Source organism: Alosa alosa, chromosome 7 (genome assembly GCF_017589495.1).
Source record: "Alosa alosa isolate M-15738 ecotype Scorff River chromosome 7, AALO_Geno_1.1, whole genome shotgun sequence".
NCBI lineage: Eukaryota > Metazoa > Chordata > Actinopteri > Clupeiformes > Clupeidae > Alosa > Alosa alosa.
Window position 1 is genome coordinate 30,385,547 of NC_063195.1, and position 22,267 is coordinate 30,407,813.

Sequence of the window (22,267 nt, forward strand, 5' to 3'; positions counted from 1 at the left end):
CTCTCTCTCTCTCTCTCTCTCTCTGCAAAAGTGGGAGGAAAAGATCGTTCTGCACGGCGTGCACACACATGCTTTGCACTGTTCTTGAACCCTTTCCTCCCCGATCACATGACCACAAGGACAAGCGGACGAAAAAAACCTGCAAAAAGCAGGCTGCTCTGCAACGGTCCCCTCCCACTCGTGCCCTTTCACTGGCGGTGTCAGGTTCAGTCTCCCTGAAGCCAACAGCACAGAACACCCGACCTGAACTGTTGGACTGACACGAGGCCACTGGACATGTGCTTGTTCCCCCTGGAGGTGGTCAGCTAATGATCAAGAACAAAAAACAAAAAAAAGTTCCCTAATTGACCTTCCTTCAGTGAAAGGGGCATTCCGTGAATGGCTAGGAGCCCAGAATGACGGTAGTCATGCAATAGGAATCTAGTGATTTAGACACACGTGTTGGGTAAGGCTGCATCTGGTGACTTCCTGTCTCTGTTGTTGCATCTGCGAGGAGAGCCGTGAACGCCTTGCGGTTGTTTCAGTTATTGTGCAGAGGCAAAGGCTGTGTGTGTGTGTGTGTGTGTGTGTGTGTGTGTGTGTGAGAGAAAGAGAGAGATGTAAGTATGTAAATCTAAATTTTTGCTTCATCCTGTGGTTAGACACGAGAGAGATGTTCCAGTCTCACATTTCCCGTGTGAAAGAGCCTCTCCCTCCTCCACATCTATCTCATCTCTACAACCTGTTCCAACCCTGATAGTCTCTGCCCTTTACCACCGTTTTAAGCAACACCAGAAGTGACCATCACTCTTTCTGATAGTGAGATAGGACTGTGGGCTCCTAACAGGGTTCCCAATGCCAAATTAGCTCTTTAACTACAAATGCTTGTGTGATGTAGTCACACACACACACACACACACACACACACACACACACACTGACCATGCTCACTCCACACCACCTCCACCCAGTGACAAAGGCAATCACAACACCACTAATCCCTGTCAGCATCTTCACAGGAAGGGTGGATGTTTTCTAAACGCACACACACACAGAGACAAACACTCACAAACACACACACACACACACACACACACACTGACACACACACACTCACAAACTCACAGTCACAACCACGCTCACCAACAGATCACCACACTCAACAAATGTTTGACTCGGGCCGAACTCCAGTTCGACTTGTCTTGTCGTTTGGACTGGATTTCTAGCAAGTTTCGTTGGATATCTTGCAGTGTAAGCATTCAAACGTGCAAACTGTGGGCACAGCGCACGCATCCGAAAACCCCCCAGCTTTAGCCACTTTTATTTTACAACGCAGCAGTCATGCAGAGCAATTGACTAAAGCATGCTAATATTTGCTGGGCATTGAAGACAGCAGGGCACCATTTATTCTCATCACAGCTATCAAGTTGTAAGTACGGCTATTACAGTTAAATAAACCGAGAGTAGCGATCGGGAGGCTCAATGTTCACTCAGACACTGTTCTGCAGCAGGTCTGCTGTTCTGGTCCTGCAGGTCTGCTGTTCTGCAGCAGGTCTGCTGTTCTGGTCCTGCAGGTCTGCTGTTCTGGCCCAGCCACTGGGCTGGCCTCACAATTCACCTCCGCCGCAGTTATTCTCCGCTTCTGCCAAAACCCAGACAACACATCACCCGGGTTGACACTAGGCTGGGCTGGTCAGAGACAGCCCTCCCAAAAGGCTATGTGTCATACACGTCTGCTCCAGATGAGTTACACCGTCTCCTATTAGATTATATTGATCATTGAGGCCAAGATCTTTTGACAAGGACACAGATGTATTTTAACAGGCTTCACACTTGAATCCAGTTAACTCAAATTATTATTTTTTTTATTTCATCCAAAGATGCCTCAAAAGCGTATAGATGTTCTCCTCTCCCACTGCATCTTGGGCAAAGCGTCCTACCCTACCTGCATTAATCCATCATGTTTGGCAGCAATGCATCTTTTTTGAAAATCTTTTTTTCCCCCATAAAAGACCTATACACTCCCCAAGCACCAACAACTCACAGATATATTGTCATCTTAAAACGGCCAGCCCTGTTGTCCTGGCAACAGCCCTGCTGCACACGAGCAGAAGCCAGGAAGGAAGTTCATCAAGTTCCAGCACCACGAGTGAGCGAGCAACAGCAACTTCATAAAGATAGAGGGATAAAAAAGAAAAGAGAGAGAAAGAGAGAGAGAGAGAGAGAGCGCCCGAGGACAAGCCCATACACAGACGGGAATGCGGAGCATTATCTCCCTCATATCCCCCTTCCTCTCTTTTCTTTTCTCCTCTCAGCTTACATGCTGTGAAGAAACAGAAAAGAATACAATACAAAAAAAAATGGGGGATACGACAGGCCAACAGATCCTGTCATTCTGATTTACTGTTACGGGTGGTTCACGACAAACCCACTAAGGCGTGCAGATGACGAGCGTTTGACAGCGAGAGGGGAGAAGAACTTCATGAAATCATTCTGCAGCGTTTGCAGTAGCCAGTACACATCGTCTCTTTTCTGACGGCGGCAAAAGTATTTAGCATCAAGTGCACGCAGCGTGGTAAAAGGACACACATCATATCGTATGACAAATAACTACACTCCATTAAGACATTATCTGGAACGGCAAGCATCTTACTCCATTTTCACAGAATTTCCCCCCCTGCTAATATGTCCTTTTGAGTGCTGAGGGAAAGCACTTTTCCCCCCCTCGACCCATCTCCTTGATTTCATTACAATCATCCCTTTCTCGCTAATGCAATGGTAAGCTTATCGTCAGAACATAGCGCCAATCCTTCCCTCTCATTCTTCCATCCATTTTTTAAAAAGAGAGAATTCTCCATTAGATAATGGCATTACGGATACAAAATCACAGACAATTAAACAAAGATTACACTGCCACTGGGATCCTGCATTAGACCAGTCTCTGAGCCCCATCTGTTTAATACACTGCTAATGCATGAGGCAGGGTGATGATACTGCAGTAATACTGCCTAGTGTGCAGACAGACACCCCCAACCCCCACACACACACCCTATATATGACATAAGACAATCTCCACTTAAAAGCCTTGGGAGCCACCAGTCTGGTAAGGTATGGAGAGCCATCAGAATGCCAGGTGGTCTAGTCCCGCCAGAAGCACCACAGTATTGGGATTACTGGAGCAGTGGAAGATTATCTTCCTATGTGGGCATACAATGTTAATGCATCGCATTACCGTGGGGGATCCGAGAAATGAATCTTATAACTTTGTTAAGTGGTCGAAATATTCATATATTGTCAACTCTGACATAACACGTTCAGTGGCTTTCATATCTAGGCCACCATCCTCAAGTAAGTAGATCGGTGGAAATAACCATTTGCTATAAATAACAAAACAATTGCACATAATTTTTCTCATGCACATAAACGTTCATTTTCCTACATAATGTGATCTATGTCATGACTTGACCACATAATGTATGAAGTAAGCAAGGACAGCACTCTCAGTTCTCTTTCTAACTTTTAATCGCCAACATTGTTGAACTGAAAGTGCTGTCCTTGCTTCATACAGTACATTATCACTATATGAGGGATTCAGAACCTAGTTAAGTTAAAACCAGCAAGTCAGTAAGTGTGAGCACGTTGCTTCATATATTATGACTTGACGACATAACAGCTTCAGCAGAATTCAGCAACTCCTCCCCAATAATGTATGTAGCAACTCTATTTGGCTGGGAACACCCCCTTGAATAAATGCCAAACTGTGACTATGTTCTTTATCAGTGCTCTCTTGACTCTACAAAGACTTCACAGGATCCTGAAGCTGTCAGTACAGAGTTTATGGTCATGGTTGCGACTGACCATTGCCTCTGCAATCACCAGGTCCAGGATACACGCCGCACATCCTGATGTGACTGGTGATGTGTGTCACCACTTGGAGCACTTGGAGCCTTCGGGAGACGCTTGCCCAGGCCACCATCCACATCAGTGTCCTGCTCGCGTAGAGGGAAACTCCCTCCGGTATCCTATCCTGTCCGTCACTAGAGGCTCTGTTTGTTCAGCTCAGGTCTTTCTGAGGTTATGGCTGACATGGTGTTTCCTGTGTATTTAGTAATCTAATTAGCTTTCCAGAAATTCAGCAGAAACACTGACCTGATCACCTGATGAACAGGTAATATATACACACACATAGATTTTGGCTATGCCAAAAAGAGTTCCCTCTCTTTCTCACGCACGCATGCACGCATACACAAATACACACACCCCTTTGGCTAGCAGCAGTGGAGACAATGCCACCCTACACCACGGCCCACTGGTTGCTCTGGGAGTGGACGTCTGCTAATTAGCAAGGCTTTAGGGGAAGCTGCTAAGATTAGCGCCTCGCTTGTTTGGCTACGCCAAGACAACACCGCCCACTAGTAGAGACATCCTCGGACTTACTTGCTGCTGAGAAAAGCTACATCTGCCCACGACTGCACTAACACAAACACCATTTGGGCCCCTTCAAGAATGGAATGCTAAGTCAACTACTGAGTAACTATATATGGGTTTGTGCATTAAAATGTGTTTGTAATCATTTGCTTGGCATATTTACAACCTACCTAGGAATCACAAGCATACAGTGGCTGTGATGTTAGTCCGTGGAGAATTCCATCTAAAGATCTGTTATCAACAGCTGAGGATCTGATTATGGAGCACATCACTTTCCCAGATATATGTATGAGGAAATTACCCGTCCTCATTATGAATACCTGGAACCCTTTTAGCCACTACAGCCACTCTATATTCTTACACATACTAAAATCAAAAGAGTTTTATTAGTGATTAAGCGGAATACATTTTAAAGAATGCTTTTAAAAAGTGACAGTCCAAATGAGCAACACTGAAGTTGAGTTTACAGACAGACATTCGCGGAGGATCACACACTGTCCTCTCAGTGCTGTGAGCGTTTGGTCTCACACTATGCTAACTGCTGTCTGTAAGTGTTTCCTAATAGTCTCACCACCCACTCCCGAAGGCAACCACACATCCAGACATGCCCCTCCCTGTGTCTTACAACACAGTGCTACATGCTGGAGACACAAATGGTCCAATAAGCCTCCAGTTTTAGCAGATTTTCTGCCCGTTAAAGTCCCCAGCAGGCTTTTCAATAACTCCAATCAGGATTTGCATGATCAGCGGGTGGAGCAGATAAGACACGACGTACAGATCGCTACTCGGCGGGATGCTACGTGTGACGTCCCTTTCCATCTGGTCCAAACCGCAACTGCCCGATTCCCTCTCAACACCCATACTGTATGTCTGGACATTTCCCAGAGGCCAGGAAGGGAAAAACCTCCTCTCCTCCTCTCCTCTCCTCCTGTCCTAGCCTCTCTCTCTCTCCCTCTGTCCATCAGTACCGGCTTTACGACGGCATGTTCCACTCACGGGGCCTCGCGGAACAGGAGCCTTCCGTTTGCTAGAACAGGGCTAGAACATTCAGAAACATCCTGGAACATCCCCACGTAGCACACTTCTCTTAAATCCTCTGACAGGCTGCTCGATTTGCTGGCCATCAGCAATGATGGAGGAACGCAGGAGGAACATGGAGGAGAGAGATATCAGCGTTTGCTCATGCAGTGCTAACCTCGTTGGGACTCGCTCGAAAAGCCAAGAGTTCAAGTTCAAGTTCAAGTTCAAGTTCAAGTTTCAAGTTCCTTTATTTGTCACATGCATAGTCATACACTTACAACAAGCAGTGAAATGAATTCCTGACTCCACTCCAACTGTGCGATCACATACTAACAGTATAATAATAAAGTTATGGAATAAAAGTTAAGTTCCGAGGGGAGGGATGATGGGAAACCGAGTGGGCCACTTGCAGCCACCCCGGGTAGAGTATGGATCCCTTGATGACGAGTGACATTTCAGAGAAGAGTCCTCCAACGCCTGGCAGTGATTTTCACACATTAAGGAGATAAGCCCCCTTAGAGGAACAATCCATGGGCCCACCCTGCCTTCTCCATCCTTCTCCACTGATTTCAAATGACTGGAAAAGGTCACATCAATAGCGATTTGCTCCTTTAATCTAACATACAGATTGGATACTGCCAGGGTGTCTGCCATGCGCCACTCGTATGTGTGTGTGTGTGTGTGTGTGTGTGTGTGTTTAGGGGGAGGACAGGTGAAATCAATCTAGTATTAAACTGTTATTTAGCCACTGCTATACAAGCCCAAAGACAGTGACTCTGGTCCAGCGACTGAGCCTGTACTGACGCCACAATGATGTCTGCCTTGCTGAGTGTACTGTTTACACACACACACAGACACACACACACACACACAACACCACGTGCCAAAACTGGTGTGACCAGTCACATCTCACTTAAGATAAGCTACACACGCTTGACAAGGTAACAGCCGGCTCCAAAGCACACAACACGCTTTGAAATGTGACACTTAAAGCCAGTCATTTGCTAACACTGCATCACTTGTGGTCAGCAAGCACAATGCAAGGTGCAGGCAGGCTCAGTGGCAGTGAGTCGGAGCTGGCACACTAAACAAGTTCTCTTGGAGTTTCCCCCAAATTGAGCTGTGCAGAACTCCCACACCGAGAGACGTTGGCACAAAGCGCAATAACAAAGGCCGATCATGAGGTATAAAAGTGTTGTCTCAGTGTGGGTTATGTAGTGTATGTTATAAATGCATGTGTGTGTGTGCGTGTGTGTGTGTGTGTGTGTGTGTGTGTGTGTGTGTGTGTGTGTGTGAAACTGGTACAGATGGTGAGTATTAATCAAGGCAGGGTGGTAATCAGCATACAAGGGGAGTGCAGATGGATAAGCAGCTATATTGTTGCGTGTGCATTATTAAAAATGATTATCTGTGATGAAGCGTTCCACGGCATCTGGAACGTGGGAGCAGATTTGATTGGATGAGACGGAGGAGCACTGGCTCCATCAGTAAGGGTGGATGCGTGAGTGTAGGTACAGTATGTAGGAGACCTTTCTTGTGGCTTCCATGTGTGCAGTGCTATACGCTCACGTTTACATTCTCTGGTCAATCTTCCAAATCCGCTCCACATGAAAGGCGACACGGAGGTTCCTCTCAAACCTCTCGCATGCCCAGTGCAAGCAGCAGCGGCAAAAGCCCACTGACATCATCTGACCCAGAGCCAAGATGGCTGCAGACACACACAATAACTCGCCGCTTGTGTTTGTTGGACGGCCTCTGTTGCTGGATGCTTACACGCCAGGACACAAGTGGAGACCAAGATCAAGTAATATGAGATGAGTGATTAATCCTTGACACTGACAATGAATGGCCTGCTTTGCATCAATTTGGGGGGATGTGTTCTTGAAAGTCTGCAAACACAACCCCCCCTCCACCACCACCACCACCATCACACCACCACCCCCACCACCCTCAATTAAAGTCAGCCATAGCAAACACAGTCCAGACGACACAACGTCTGTGTTCCTTGTGTGTCCCTGCTACACTATCCAGGCAGGGCAGGAGAGATGATCGGCCCAGACAATAACAGGAGCGTCAGAAAGACAACGAGTGACGCCGGAAGAGCATTTGCTTGCGCGTCTCGTGAGGCTGTCCAGTTTCAGCAAGACCTCGAGCGGCGGCGAGGGCACCGGAGTATTAATAGCATCAAACAGCCGGACAGGATGGCACGGAAACAAATACAGACAGAACCAGAGAGGTGACAGAACCGGAAGGGCTGGGGGGGGGCAAACACAATGTCCAAGAACATCCAGAATCAAAAAGCTAAATCCCTAAATGGGACCAAAAACTCTGCAAATGCTGTCAAAGTGGTTCTGATGTGGATGAGAGAGGATCACAATTCTTCCAGGAACACGTTCCATTCATCCCCCTCTTTTTCTCTCTCTCCCTCCCTCCCTCCCTCCATCTCCTGTGCTCTCCATTTCACAGTCACACTCCATCTGTCCATCACCATCCTTCCCCTGTGCTGTTTGTGTCTCCTAGCCATAATGGCAAGGACACTCAGCCATATTGGGTTTCATGCAGGCCGAGAGCAGGAGAAGAGTGGTATATTTAACCCATATTCATATCAGGCCTGATGACAGCAATATCCTGTGTGTAAGCGCGCTGTCAAACAAGGAACTACACTAAGCTTGTAAAAGGAAAAAATGCTAATTCAAACAAGGAATGAGACAATCTAGAAGTCAACTTCTGGCCTCAAGTTAACTGACTGACCACCTGTACACTGCATTTAACCTGTAAAAACAAACTTAAACTCTCTCCTGTCTATTGAGCACTACTGTCATTTTCTCATATTTGCTGGCATTGTACCTCACCAGTAAGTTGATCAAACTGCCAAATGACTCTTAAACTGTAAATGGCTAGCGGTGCAGGCCAGGCCCTGCATGGCAGCCATAACTGGAGCAGACTCTCATGTTTCTCAGCCTTATGTGCTGGGGCCCTGGACACTCACTCACTCAGTCAGTCAGACGGTCGGTCAGTCAGATGGTGCAGTGTCTGCGTCTGCGCAAACAGGCAGGCAGGCAGGCCGGCAGGCAGGCGGACGGGCCTCCATATGGGGGATTCCCTGGAGGCCTGCTCCATGTCAGAGGGGGGCCCGGAGAAGGAAGCACACTGCTGTGGGAACAGCTGAAGAGAGCAGCCAGTCTGACAGATCAGAGCCAGACGGCCCTTCAGTGATGGCGCACTCTTAAACTGACACACTGCTTAGAGTGCGTAGCATGAGGAACTCAGCAGAAGTGCAGTAAGCGGATGTTATATAGGATATTATATAGGTTATCTGTGCTGCGGATCTGACAGAAACATACACATCTTCAAAAAACTACAGGGGATATACATGGTCATGACTCAACCAGCTTATATAAGCAACAGGTGAATGTATTGTTATTGATTCCAGAGGATTTAATGCAGCTCCTGTATGATTTCACTTGTGGATCTCTCTCTCTCTCTCTCTCTCACACACACACACACACACACGGACAGACATACACACACACACACTCTCACCATTCTAACTGTGGATCTCAACATACAGTACTGTTGAACTGCACTAATGAAAATGACATATTGGCTCAGCATTAGGGATGGCACGGTTTTTGAAAAATGCTCCGAACCGTGCGGATGGCATGTCGCGGTTCGGAGTGTGTGTTCGTCGTACGGTCCTACGGTTCAGGCTAGTTATGGCATGCGCAATTTATTCCCATGTGACAATACGTTTCCCTTTCGCGCGATAGTAGGAGTATAGTTTTGAGTGCTGCGCGCGACTGGAGTCTTTAGAAATGGCAAGTGCGAGAGACAAAGACTGCCCGGAGTTGCAGGATGCGCCAGCCTCTTATAGGTCTGGTGTGTGGGAACATTTCGGAGTTGAGGTTATTCCCATTCCCTCCCGCCGACACTTCGGCACCTCTGTAGTTCCAAAACTATACGACGAGACACGAGAAAAACTTGTCAAAGAATTGTCTTGACACGGCCCACGTAGCTCTCACCACCGATGGACTGCATTTATTGATAGCCACTAGCCAGCATGTTTTTTAATATTTAAAATATTACAGTGGCACTTTTACTTTAGATAAGAACTTTATGTTTCCAAATACTGCACTTTAATTTAAGAATTTAATTTAAGCTGCAAGAGTTACACTTTCTTTCTTTGTGTGCCAAAAAGGGGCATACGTTCCTGCAGATGGCAATAGTACACATTCTGCCTTTTATGCCAAATAAATGAAAAGATTGTTGAAATTATCAATGTCTTCCCTCTTGCTGTATCAAAATCTCAACTGTAGCTTCCTCAGACAATAATGTGCTTTATGTGAAGTCAAATTCAGTTTGTGCATTATTACATGATAACTATTCTTTAAATACTCTAGCCTAATTGTGGATGATTAAGCTATATGCTGAAAAATGTTTCTGGAGTGTTAAAGATTAAAAGAAAAAATAATAACAAGAACCGTACCGATCCGAAAACCGTGACCCTAAACCGTGATACGAACCGAACCGTAGATTTTGTGAACCGTGCCACCCCTACTCAGCATGAGACAGCATTTGCAACATTTGCTTGTTCAGGCTACTGTAAATATTTGCATAAGAAGTGCGAATGCATGATGATGTTAGGGACACGAACATTAACACTGGGATTTGTATGCAATGCTCTGCTCTGGAACATCTCCGGTATCATTACACAGAAGCACAAAATGACACTCATTTAAATTTCACAATCAATTAAACTGTGTGGGGCGCATGCATGCATGCACGCACACACGCACACACACACACTAGTCCACTCCTCATAAGGGTTAAGTCCACTCCTCATAAGGGTTAAGCCCACTCCTCATAAGGTAAGTCCACTCCTCATAAGAGGTAAGTCCACCCCTCGTAATGGTTCACTCCAGGCCAGGAGGGCAAAGTGATTTATTTCATTTTAGCAGGTTCTACCCTGGTTTCACACTCCACTGATTCCCTGTCTCATCTGTTCACTAATAGTCAGGATGCTGTACTTTACTGTTGAGGACATTAACCAGAAGTGTGTGTGTGTGTGTGTTCTTGATAGTTGACAAAGCACTTTCACATCTATCATTCTCTCTTTCATCACCAATCCCTCCCTCCCTCCCCCTCCCTCCATCCCTCTCTCCCCATCTGAGTACCGTTTTCATCCACCATCACTCAGGCTCCAATAGAACACCTGGCACTCGACTCAGGGTAATTTCCATAATGGCCGTGTGCACGTTTAGCGCTAGTGCTGGTGTGCGCGAGGCGACCCAGACTCCTCCGCAGCCATCACATCTGTCTGGCGGAACAGACCACATCCGGGCCCTGATCTGGGAACAGCAGCGGAGGGAGGGGGGCTAGAGTCCAGAGTGATTCGGGGCCGGGGGTCCTGAATTCACTGGGGGGAAAGAGAGAGAAAAGGGAAACGAGAGACAGAGAGAGAGAGAAAAAGAGAGAGTGCTACTGTGTTGCCTGGCCCTGAGGGATTTGCTAGCACAGAGCGGCGTTATCACAGGCTCGCTCCGCAGGCCGGCCTATTCAAATCACACCTCTAATCTGCCTCCACTCTGGCTCTGCTGCGGCCTGCTAGAGAGCCACCCGGGAGGAAGAAGAGGGGGGGGACGGAGCTGGACAGTGGGAAAGGGAATGAGGGAACGGGAGAGAGACAGAGTGAGAAAGAGAGATAATAGGGAGAGGGATATGGGCAGGAGTGAGAGAGAGAGAGAGAGAATAGGGAGAGGGATATGGGCAGGAGTGAGAGAGAGAGAGAGAGAATAGGGAGAGGGATATGGGCAGGAGTGAGAGAGATAGAGAGAGAGAATAGGGAGAGGGATATGGGCAGGAGTGAGAGAGAGAGAGAGAGAGAGAGAGAGAGAGAGAGAGAGAGAGGGATATGGGCAGGAGTGAGAGAGAGAGAGAGAGAGAGAGAGAGAGAGAGAGAGAGAGGAAGAGGGAGAGGGAGAAAGGCAGGGACTGATATAATCTCAATCCCAATCCCATCATCCCCAGCGAGTGCCTGTGAGAGAGCAAGCCTGACCTCGAAGGGATTACTAATCCAGCCCCAGGGGAGGTCACTGACTGTCCCCTGTAATCCACATTTCAGAATGGGGGGAAAACCTGAACTTTCGAAGATGACCACCGCTATGAGCCTCTAAAAAGAGGAATAAACATTGCTTTGTTTGGATTATTATCAGGCTTACCCTTTAATACAATACAGATTATGTCTTCATCCACAGGGGAACAAACAAAGTGCACTTTTTAAAAGTATACTCAACACCACCACATCTCCTCCCAAGCCTGTCTCAGCTGTATTTAGTCTAATAATCAGCCTACATTAATAGTGTTTCAGGGTACAAACAGATTATAGAACATCCAAGTAGAGCTAAACCTGCAATCGTGAGCTTGTTCTCTCAAGCCTGCATAAGTGGTCCCGACTCTTCCATTTCATTCATGGCGAGCGAGCAAGCGAGCATGACAAAGCACTTACACGGTGAGGAACTCCCATCTGACAGGCGCACAAAGGGGACCAGGGACACAAAAACAACAGCAGTCCAACCCAGGGCTAGAGAACGCTGTGAGACTCGCAAAGGCAACTGCAGGCCAGAGTGGAGATGGGGGTGTCAGGGGAGTATAACTGTATGTGTGTATGTGTATATGTGTGTATGTGCATGTGTACGTGTGCATTTGTGCATTTGTGTATGTGTGTACGTGTGTGTGTACAGTATCTGTATGTGTGTGTGTGTGTGTGTGTGTGTGTGTGTGTGTGTGTGTGTGTGTGTGTATAGTGTGTATATGTGTATATGTGTATGGGTGGTTTTTATGGTGTAAGACAACACCAGACTGGGAGTCTTGAACAGATAAGCCAGTCCTGATCTATTGCTCCTTTTAGAGGGAGTTTCTACAAAAAGACACAAGGACACATAGGAGACAGAATAAGAAAACACAGAGATCAAGCACTCGTCTGTGTGTGTGGGTGTGAGTGTGTGTGTGTGTGTGGGAGCGTGTGGGTGTGTGAGCTTGTGGGTGTGTGAGCATGTGGGTATGTGTGTGTGTATGTGTGTGTGTGTGTGTGTGTGTGTGTGTGTGTGTATGTATTCCTAAAGAAGGCTTTAAATTCTTGGGCTGAGCGGACTCCTGGAGGAGGGCCAGAGCTTATATAATGGAGCGAGTCCACACGGTCAGTCTCTGACCCCTGCTCCGAGGCACGCGTTACTAAAACAGACACGGACCGGCAGCAAGGCCATGTCACCGTCGCCATCAGCAGTCCAGAGAAACGGCCACGGGAACATGAGCATTTCTCAGGGCCTGGTCACGAGCATAAACAGAGCATTTCTCAGGGCCTGCTCATGAGACATAAACAGAGTAGGAATTCCACAAGCACTGTCCAGTCAAACCTGTACGTTTCAAGAGCTTTCTCAGAAACCGAGGCGGTCAGACGGAACGGAGATACCGCGTGATGACAGAGAGGTTGGACAGACCAGCGAGGGGCTATGACAGGACAGGTGATTGCTGGGCAAACCCCTGCAATTTAGTCAGATGAAGGCTTGTTGCAAGAGAAACGGCAAAGACTGCCTCTATCGGTCTCGCTCTCTCTCTCTCTCTCCTCTATCTGTCTCTCACACAATCATCATTGCTTCCTCTCTTTCTTTCTCTCTCTCTCTCTCTCTCTCTCCTTCTTTCTCTCCTTCTTTCTCTCTCTCTCTCTCTGTATATTAGGAGACTAAGAACAGACTTGCCATGAGTAAATGTTGCCGACCACAGACACATGTGATGTAAGAAAACCTCAGTGGCCCGTGACTGATCATGTAGACAGACGGGGGAGAGACAGAAAGTGAGAGAAAGTGAGAGAGAGAGAGAGATGGAGAGAGAGAGATGGAGAGAGAGAGAGGAGAGTGAGAGAGAGAGAGAGAGAGAGATGAGATGAGAGAGAGAGAGACAGTGAGTGAGAGAGAGACAGTGAGTGAGTGGGTGGGTGAGTGGGTGAGAGAGAGGGGGTAGGACGGCACTGGGAGGGAAGGTCAGGAGGAAGATGAACATTTCCTGTTGACACTTGGCTGCTGAACACAGTTTACGCAGAGCGAGTTCAGTTTGGAGTCTGTCTGCCATCGTTTGTCGCTGTCTCATACACAGACCCAATGAGATACAATCATAACACACTCACACTCATTGCCCACTTCAAACTGACTTGTATCTCTATTCTTCCATAACCCTGACTAACTAGAAAAGAACCACAGACATTAGCTAAACCATTTTGGTACGACATACCACATGCATTTACATGTCTGTGTGGGCTGCAATCACGCTATGCTATGATGATCAATTCATCTGATGACTATATGACAGCCTAGCTTTCCATGTGTTCTAGATTTCTTACGCCTGCCTGTTCAATAGGCCTAGAAATGAGATGTATGATTAACCATCATGAAAAAAGGAACTTCATATGTCTCAGAGACCAGAAAAACCCATTATTTCTGGCAGCAGGGAGAGTTGCGTCGGGCCTTTGAGGAGATGCGTTATGACTTGTCAAAGGAGCCTTCAAGCCTGTCCCCCTGTCGATCTTACAGGCAGGCTACACCGGGTGCGTAACTGAAGCGTTCCGTTCGCGGCACGTAAAAACAATTTTAGAAGACTGGCACATATATATATGCGCTGCTATCACGTCTGGTGTAGCTAGTTCCAGTGATCATAGTGGAAGCTAATTGTTGCAGCAGACGCAACAGAAACGGAACGCTCCAGTGACACGTGCCACGGCGTAGCCCCACTGTTCCTCTCTGAATCTCTTCTTGTCTCCGTCCATCTCTCTCCCTCTCTGAATCTCTTCTTGTCTCCATTCATCTCTCTCCCTCTCTCAATCTCTTCATCTCTATGTCCATCTCTCCTCCCCTATTTATTTTTCTCTCCATCAAAAACTGCATGCCTAATAATAGCCTAACCTAGACCAACAGTCCAGCTAAACAGTCAGCCAAACAGTGCTTGTTTTTGCCACACCCAGAGGATCTATATGGATTAAGAGTTTTCTAAACACTGTATCTGGCACTGACTGCTGTTGAATGGCTTCCAACTCGCTTGTATTGCTGTAGTTTATTAGACCGTCATGGTGGTAGGAAAGCCGTTTTGGTGATGAATGACTATGTAGACTCTAATGCACACAGATAACATTTTGGGCCTAGATTTAGTGCACTGCACAACAGTGTGAGTGTGAGAGAGAGAGAGAGAAAAAAAACTAATTTCTCATGTTGTCAGCTATTTGTAGAGAAGATAAAGTTGTCTGGAGGCAGTTCAGTGAAATGAGAGTCTCGGAGTGGCACGGCTGGCTGTGGGAGCCAAAACAATGGGAGGCGTGCGAGCGAGCAGGCCAGCTGATAGGATCTGCTGGAGGTGAGCACCAGGGAACGCTCACCATCATGTCCAGCGTGGCCATCCAGCACCACTGACTTCACAGCTCTGAGGAGCAGTGACGGAGTGGAGTGGCCAGACACTAGACACCTGCGTGCGTACTGGACTAGAACCATATGCGTGCGCACTGCCTGGAGTTTCCTTCAAGCCCTGATTCCTCATACGGCAGACATAGGTGCCCACATGAGTGTGGGGAACTCCGCTTTCGATGTTCGATTCCATAAGATTCCACTGTTTTCAACACAAATCTTTTGCCGCCAATGCGTAGATTACGATTCAGCTCTTTTTTTGTTGCCACAAATCCATAAAATCCGATGTTTATCAGTTGAAAATGTGTAGTGCGTAGGCAAGTGGCAGAAAGTGTCGGCACCTACATGCACGGTGCCTGAGGTTGGGGTGAGGGGCTCTACCAATGTTGGCCCACTCAGTCTCAAAGCTGGGTGTTCATTTACAGATACGAAGATGAAAGCCACACTCACAAGGTGTTTCGATGTAGTAATATCACAAAACAATTAAGATAAACAAACCAAGTGCTCTGGAGTGCTCCCAGGCAATTAAAGCCAGCACTCAAATCAGACAATAACGTGGCCTAATATCCCTGGACCTGGACCTGCTGAGAAATAAGACTTCTTCACCAGGAGTCAGACACCTAAATGAATTTCGCCTGGCAGCAACACCTCAGCACAGCTGATCATAATTAAACACTTCTCTCTCTCTCTCTCCCTCCCAACTCTGCTCCTGTCTTTCAATTTGCTCGGCTGTTGTCTCCGCCACCGGTTCCAAGGCACCTGCTCAATAATAGATGTGAGAGGCAGGTATTTTTAAGCAGGCCCTTTGGCTCGGAGCAGCACAGCTGATACGGCCCCTTGTCGCGCCTCCATCTTAATTAGGGAGCAGATCGCACGCATTATTTATTCAACAGACACTGGGCCTGATTTAGAAGAGAAGAGAGTGTAAGAGAGCCAGAGAGAGAGGGCGGAGGGGGCAGAGAGAGTGCAATCGGCTCATGGTGGTAAACACAAGGAACTACGGCCACTTCAGATCACTTCCATTATACCGTATTACTGGCCGTGACATCTATTTGGACAAAGTGATAAGATGGAAAACTACAATTGGATTAAATGGGAGTGTATAACTAATAGATACGCATAAAGTATACTGGTTAACTACTATTATACTGGTTCTCACATCCACACACCGAATTACGAGACTACAGTATAAAGTACAGCCATGCTAAATGCACCGAGGTGAATTTTGGACTTAACAGTTTTATGGACGATCTCATTTTGTTGTGGCTTAAGGGTGCAGTTCAGTTTTGCAAAGAGGTAAGGTTTGCTCTGTTAGAGGTATGATATTCTACCTCTCTGGTCTCGCAAGAAAATTTGTCTCAATCTCCAGCAGTATCTCTACACATGAGGCCGCGTCCACCACAGACGAGGGGCTCTAATCCAAAAGTCCATTGTGGGAATGCCCTGAAGAGGACTCCCGGTCATTGCTTCAAGTCATTGTCAGTGCTTCATTGGTCAAGTGCATTCAGTGCTTAGTCACCATAAAATATTCAAAAGTAGGTAAACTGCACCACGCCTAGACACTGTCAACAACGTTGCCCTTATCTCTGACATATGACTACTTGTTTAAACAGAGGACCGTAAACCTTTACACAGGCTCAATCATTCTCTGGTAGACTTGCTGAAGTTTGTATGTGTGTGGGAAGGTGTTTATGGCAGAGACTTTGAAACCTCTAAGACCTGAGAGACATGACACTGACACATCCACCACCATTTACACCCTGAGGCTCTCAATCCATACGAATGCCTTTGTGGCCTTCTTTGTTTATTTGTTGGAGAAGAAGAGGACTACCTCACTGGAGAAGAAGAGGATTACCTCACTGCCTAAGGAATGTCAGTGCAGTGCAGTTAAAGAATGCTACAAAAACCTGCAACTCTGTTCTAAGGTTCATTACATAAGGACAATGCTGAAGACGGATGCCAGTGCACACCTGTGCACACGAGAGATCTAGCGTATCAAGTCAACTTTTGTCTTTAAGTCAACAAGTAATTTCAGTAACGCATGCTCACTGGGCAGGCTGCCAGTAGACACCAATGTTAAGAAGCAGCATATTTTTATCTCTCTCCAACCCTCACTTCCCCTCCCCTCATTTCCATCGCTCTAGCACTCCTTCCTGAATACATTCATGTGTGTCTCCATCGTAACATCTACATTAGCGCATTTCTTCATATTAAAGAAATGTGCTGAACGATGCAGAAGACAATACAGTAATAAACCCCGTTGGGACAGCTAGGCTAGTAGTGGCTCTCCAAGCACCACCACCACCACCACCACCACCACCACCACCACCACCACCACCACCACCACCACCACCACAACAACAACAACAACAACAACAACTCCATCAGCAGCAGCAGCAGCAGTATGTCTGGCCTCCCGCCGCAGGCATTTTTTAGTTGGAGATGGAGGAACATCAGCTCACGCTATGGCCACAGATAATTACAGTAATTATTCTTTTCCTTCCCTTGGCCCAGACTGACTGTCAGCGGGGCTGGAGGTCCTTTGTGAATGGAACGAGACAACACACAGCAACCTGTAAACGCTGTTGTCTCTCCCCAGTGTCACTGTTAGTGTCTATTAAAAACGTTTACAAACATTTTCTGGCTAGATCCTACAGTTTTCCCATATGTTTCAGTGTATAAGTTGCCGCACAGCACTTTTTTGGGATCAGATAAATGCAGTGTTTTGTTTGTTTTGTAATGTGCCACAGTAGCCCCTTGGATTGTGAGTATAGCCCAGCATCCTATGGAGAAGTGGCAGTTGGCTTGTGCTTGACGAGCCAGCCAACTGATGGGTGAGTCATCCCTCACAGGACGAGCGTGCGGGATTTGATTTGATTTGCTGTCAGTCCAGCCAATCTTCCCCGAGAAGAACACCTCCCATTCAGTTCAATTTGGCAGCAGGCGGATAAACAAGCACGGGTGACGAGAATTTAGGAGCCCAGAAGACATAGAGCTATTGCCATCTAAACACAAAATCAAGTGAGGCTACACAAACCAATCTGTCAATCAGCCTCACCACCAAACAACCATCCTCCCGTAACAATGCTGAACAGTCTCTTTCAAGAAACAAACACAACCATCACTGACACTGAACAGCTGATGTAAGATGCGTTACACAATGCGTCCTGCACTGGCTATAACTTGTAATGAAGTACAGTAAGGCCCCCGCTGTCATCCGCGCAACCATCCTGGCTCAGAGCCACTAACGCCCTGTTGAAAGAAACATGTTAATTTTCCAGTGTCCTAGGTGTCAAAACCTGCCGCATCCCACGGCGCGAGCTGTTCACGGACGCCGAGCCTCTGAGGAGAGACGTCGCAGGGGGTGTTAAAGATTTATTTTCTGCACACAGAGCTTCAGCAAGCTGTGAATCACCGTCTGGCTCGACTAATCAAGGCAGTTTGCGGCTTCATAACTTGCAAAGGATGCGATGCTCCACCTTAACTCTACCCAGTGTAAAGAAGATGTGAGGTTAAGATTTTAAGACAACAAGGCCTTCTTTTGCTGTGTCAGCATCAGTCATTTCCTCAGAGGGCGCAGGGGTCTACTAATGTAGCAAATGTTTTATTAAACGTGTAAAGGTCACAGTTTGGGATAACCAGGCCTTCTTTTAGCAATCTCACCTACCTGTGCTGACTTTTCAGGAACTTTTGAGCATTCTAGAATATCTCTCAGAAGCATAATTCTCTAAACATTTCTGTGAAGTGTTTCTTGAAGCCTGACATGAACCATGAACCACTACAATCACTACATATCCTGCCTCATAAGTTATGCGTGAAAGCATTACTGAAACAGATACTGAATAGTTTAACATGGCCTGTATTGTGCACGTACAACAGGGAGACGCCTTCCACGTCAAAGGTCTTTTTCTCCCTTGCAGTCTTATTCACAATCACAGCCTCTTCATTCACGTTTTTTCAGGTGTATAGGCTAGGCAGAGACATGACCAACTGATCTGAACTGTGCTTTATTGAACCATCTTTACCTGGGAGACATGAGCCAGGCAATGAGGTGAGGCTCATGCATCAATCAATTCAATCTCTTACCTTGGCACTGAAATCCTTGCTTGCCAAATCCCCTGAGGAGAGAGAAAGAACAGGGGGAGGAAGAGAGAGAGAGAGAGAGAGAGAGAGAGAGAGAAAAAGAGTGATACATAGGTCAGATGAATAAGCGCATGTACTGCCACAGAGGAAGAACACAACTTCCTAAATCCCTTAATGGGCTTTTAGCTATCAGTGGCTTCTCTCAGACACTAATAATCTGAAACAGTTAAAGCGTTCTTCTAGACTCATGCAGAATTCTACTATGAGTCATATTGGCATTTACAGTCTACATTATTCTGAAGTGATTTCAGACCCTAAAACATATATTAAACAATAAAACATTCATTAAAGGTTATGTGAAGTACTTAATATTGTACAGAGAAAAGTTTTATTTTATTGTGAACCAGCGGTCAAGAATATTTGAAGCAGTGAGTGTAGACAAACTTTTAGCAGGTTCTATTTTCACCATCAACATTACAAAATTTCCATTACTTTTCAAAAAGCTCTCATGAAATTTCCATGACTATTTACGCAAGTCAATTTCTTTCACTCAACAGGTTTGGCCCGATTATTGAATACAAAATTAACAGACTGTTTTATTCCCTTTCAAAGCTATAGTTAGGCTGTGTCAATATGCAAACTTGTGTAGGTTATACTTAGATCTCCTTTACATGGTGACAGTAGGCTACTACGGTCTTTGATTGTTGTCCTAAACAACTGAATGTGCCACATGTTTTGAATGAAAGAGGCATATGAAGCTGTCATTCTGTAGTAGCCTAACTCCAAAATGATGTGGTCATCCATTGGTCGTCCTTTGGCCCAGTCGAATTCACTCGTGTTAGCTAGGCCCACATATTTGTTTTTGACACCATGACCTGTTTGCCTCGCCAGCCACATTACATTTCAATACCTCCGTCCATAGTACAAACTACCGTTCCAATATACACACCCCCTTGCCTTGACCATGGCAAGAAGCAAATAAGGGTGGGTCTGTGTGCTACATGTAAATTCATTCGTTTTTAAAAAAGTATTCGAAAGCCAAAAAAAGAGTACTGGTATTGCCCAGCTTAGATGAAACCTAATGAAACAAAATTGAAGTTGAACATGCGATCAGACACGCACATCATAACTACATTAAATGTCAAAGTTCTGACATAATTTCTTTCCAAAGGAATGGGTGTCAACGTGTTCGTTTCTTGCTACCAAACAGGCAAGGTTGGCGTTATACATAGTTTCCGTAATGCTACAAAATATTCCATAGCGCAAATGTTAAGGTACGGTTCACTGCACTTTAGGAACGCTAAGGACGACCATAGTGTCTCGTGAGGTTAAAAGCAAAACTTGATAACAAATGTGGAAGATTTCAGGAACGTAACGTTGCGCTTGGTCTATTCAACAGGCTGTTTGTAGAAAGGCGATACGCTTACCAGATGAAGTCAGTGCAGTGGCTGCAGAAAGTCGGTTGTTTGAAAAATCTTGCGATAAATTTGTGGTTCTTCACTTCATGGACGTTCTTCTGCTTCAGCGCACCTTTGCGAGCGAATCGATTGACCACGTCCTCTTGAGCGGACTCGTTGGCTTGCATCACATCTGCCATATCATAAAGAATTTCTAGTATTGCTCTCAGACCAGTTTGAGGGCTTTGATCTGTTTAGGTATATTTCTGCTTCTTGCGTAATTGCTGAACCGGCGGTTGGAGTCTCAGCTAGAGTGTACCAGTAGCGCCCGAACTCAGTGAGGGTTTGCCGTACTGTCGCTACAACTACTTAATGACAGCTTTCACTGTACGCTTTCCTTCCTTCTTGCACTTGAGGTGACGTCAGTGGCTTTACTCCCTAAGGGGAGGGATATGCCCTGTTCCAGGAACATTTTTGCAGCTCATTGGTACCACCTAGTGCTTGATACTGGGAAGTTCCTACATGGAAGATCTAGGCTTCTGGTATGTGCTCAGGGGGGGGGTCTGAAATTGCTGGGAGGGAAATGCCAAGTGAATTGTTGCCACATTCTAAGTTATTTATTCTAATTGAGAAAAAAAAACTGCTGGATTTATGTTGTTATGTTATGTGTTATGAAAACTCTTGCCAACAATGTTAGCTATGTGATTATCTAAGTGTTCTTTTTGCGAAGGGTCATGGGAACGCAATTAAATGGTGACACCAAGACATCCCATGTGTTCATTTGCCTTACTGGTTCAGTAGGTGCTTCACAATGATCTTATATGACACTGTTGGATAAATGCATTGCTGTGGCAAAATGCACTTCCGGTCAAAAGTTTGGTGTCACTTAGAAATTGGTAAAAAAAATTCTTGGTAGAAAAAGGGTTCTCCAATGTATGTTTTCTCAGTTAGCCTTTTAATTCAGATTATTAAACAGAATGTGGCTTTAGAAGATTGGATGTATGGTTGTTGATAAAGGGCAATGTAGATATTGTATTAAAGTTTAGCCATTTCTTTCTACAACAGTCGAGAACCCTTTCGCAATTATGTAAGCACACAATGTAATCTGAAAACTGCTGCTGTGATTAAAAAAAACAAACAATACAAATGATCTCAGCTGGTATTCTGTCTATAATGGATTGGAATGGAAATTTCTAAATGACCCCAAACTTTCGACCGGTAGGGTAGGTCAGTTCAACGTAATAACATTGTGTTTGAAAGAAAAACATGGGTTTGCTTATTTTCATGTTTTGTGGTTTAGTAACTGTGACAAACCCTATTTTGACTATTTGAACACAATACGGTTGTATTTCATTCAAAACTAGACTGTTTTGTAACTGTAACTGTAATGGTTTGATAAATTGGACAGCCCTGACTTTTATTTTTTACAGTGTATGTTGTCATCATGCTATGTCTCAGAAAGTATTTTACATTTTAAAACTTGTAACACTTAGGTATTTTGATACAAAATATGACAACATTCCATCATCTCAATCAAATACAAATTACAAAATAATATTTTGTATTCGTATTTTAAATACATGTATCAGAAATACTGCCCATCCCTGAAAATCGGCACCAATAACACCACAGCTCCGCACAGGAAAGGAAGAGCAGATGGGGCCCTCAAGTGGCAGCATGTGCTTTCCACTATCGAGAGACCTCTATCAGAGACTTTCTAATGAGGAGACACAGCACTCAAAAAATCCTCCATAGAAATGCATGGGGTTAGTTTGTAATGCCAATATGGCAGTTGTCTACACATATCCCACCCCTTCCTCGGCAAAACGTCGACATGTGAATACATTGAGCCAATCATGTGGTGTGATGTGAATACATTGAGCCAATCATATGGTGTGTTGTGAAGACATCGTGCCA

At 45.8% G+C, this 22,267-nt stretch overlaps 1 protein-coding gene across 3 annotated transcripts in view; it reads right to left on the reverse strand.

Annotated features, from left to right (window-relative positions):
- prkcaa (protein kinase C, alpha, a) overlaps positions 1–20,748 on the reverse strand; it is a 155,819-nt gene extending 135,071 nt beyond the window's left edge. For all 3 annotated transcript variants that reach the window (XM_048247365.1, XM_048247364.1, XM_048247366.1), the window contains exons 1-2: positions 20,381–20,748; positions 18,957–18,988 (exon numbers count right to left, since the gene is read on the reverse strand). In XM_048247365.1, the coding sequence (XP_048103322.1) occupies positions 18,957–18,988; positions 20,381–20,550 (202 nt within the window). In that variant the 5' untranslated portion in view covers positions 20,551–20,748. The remainder of the gene's footprint in view (positions 1–18,956; positions 18,989–20,380) is intronic.
- Positions 20,749–22,267: the final 1,519 nt, after the last annotated feature.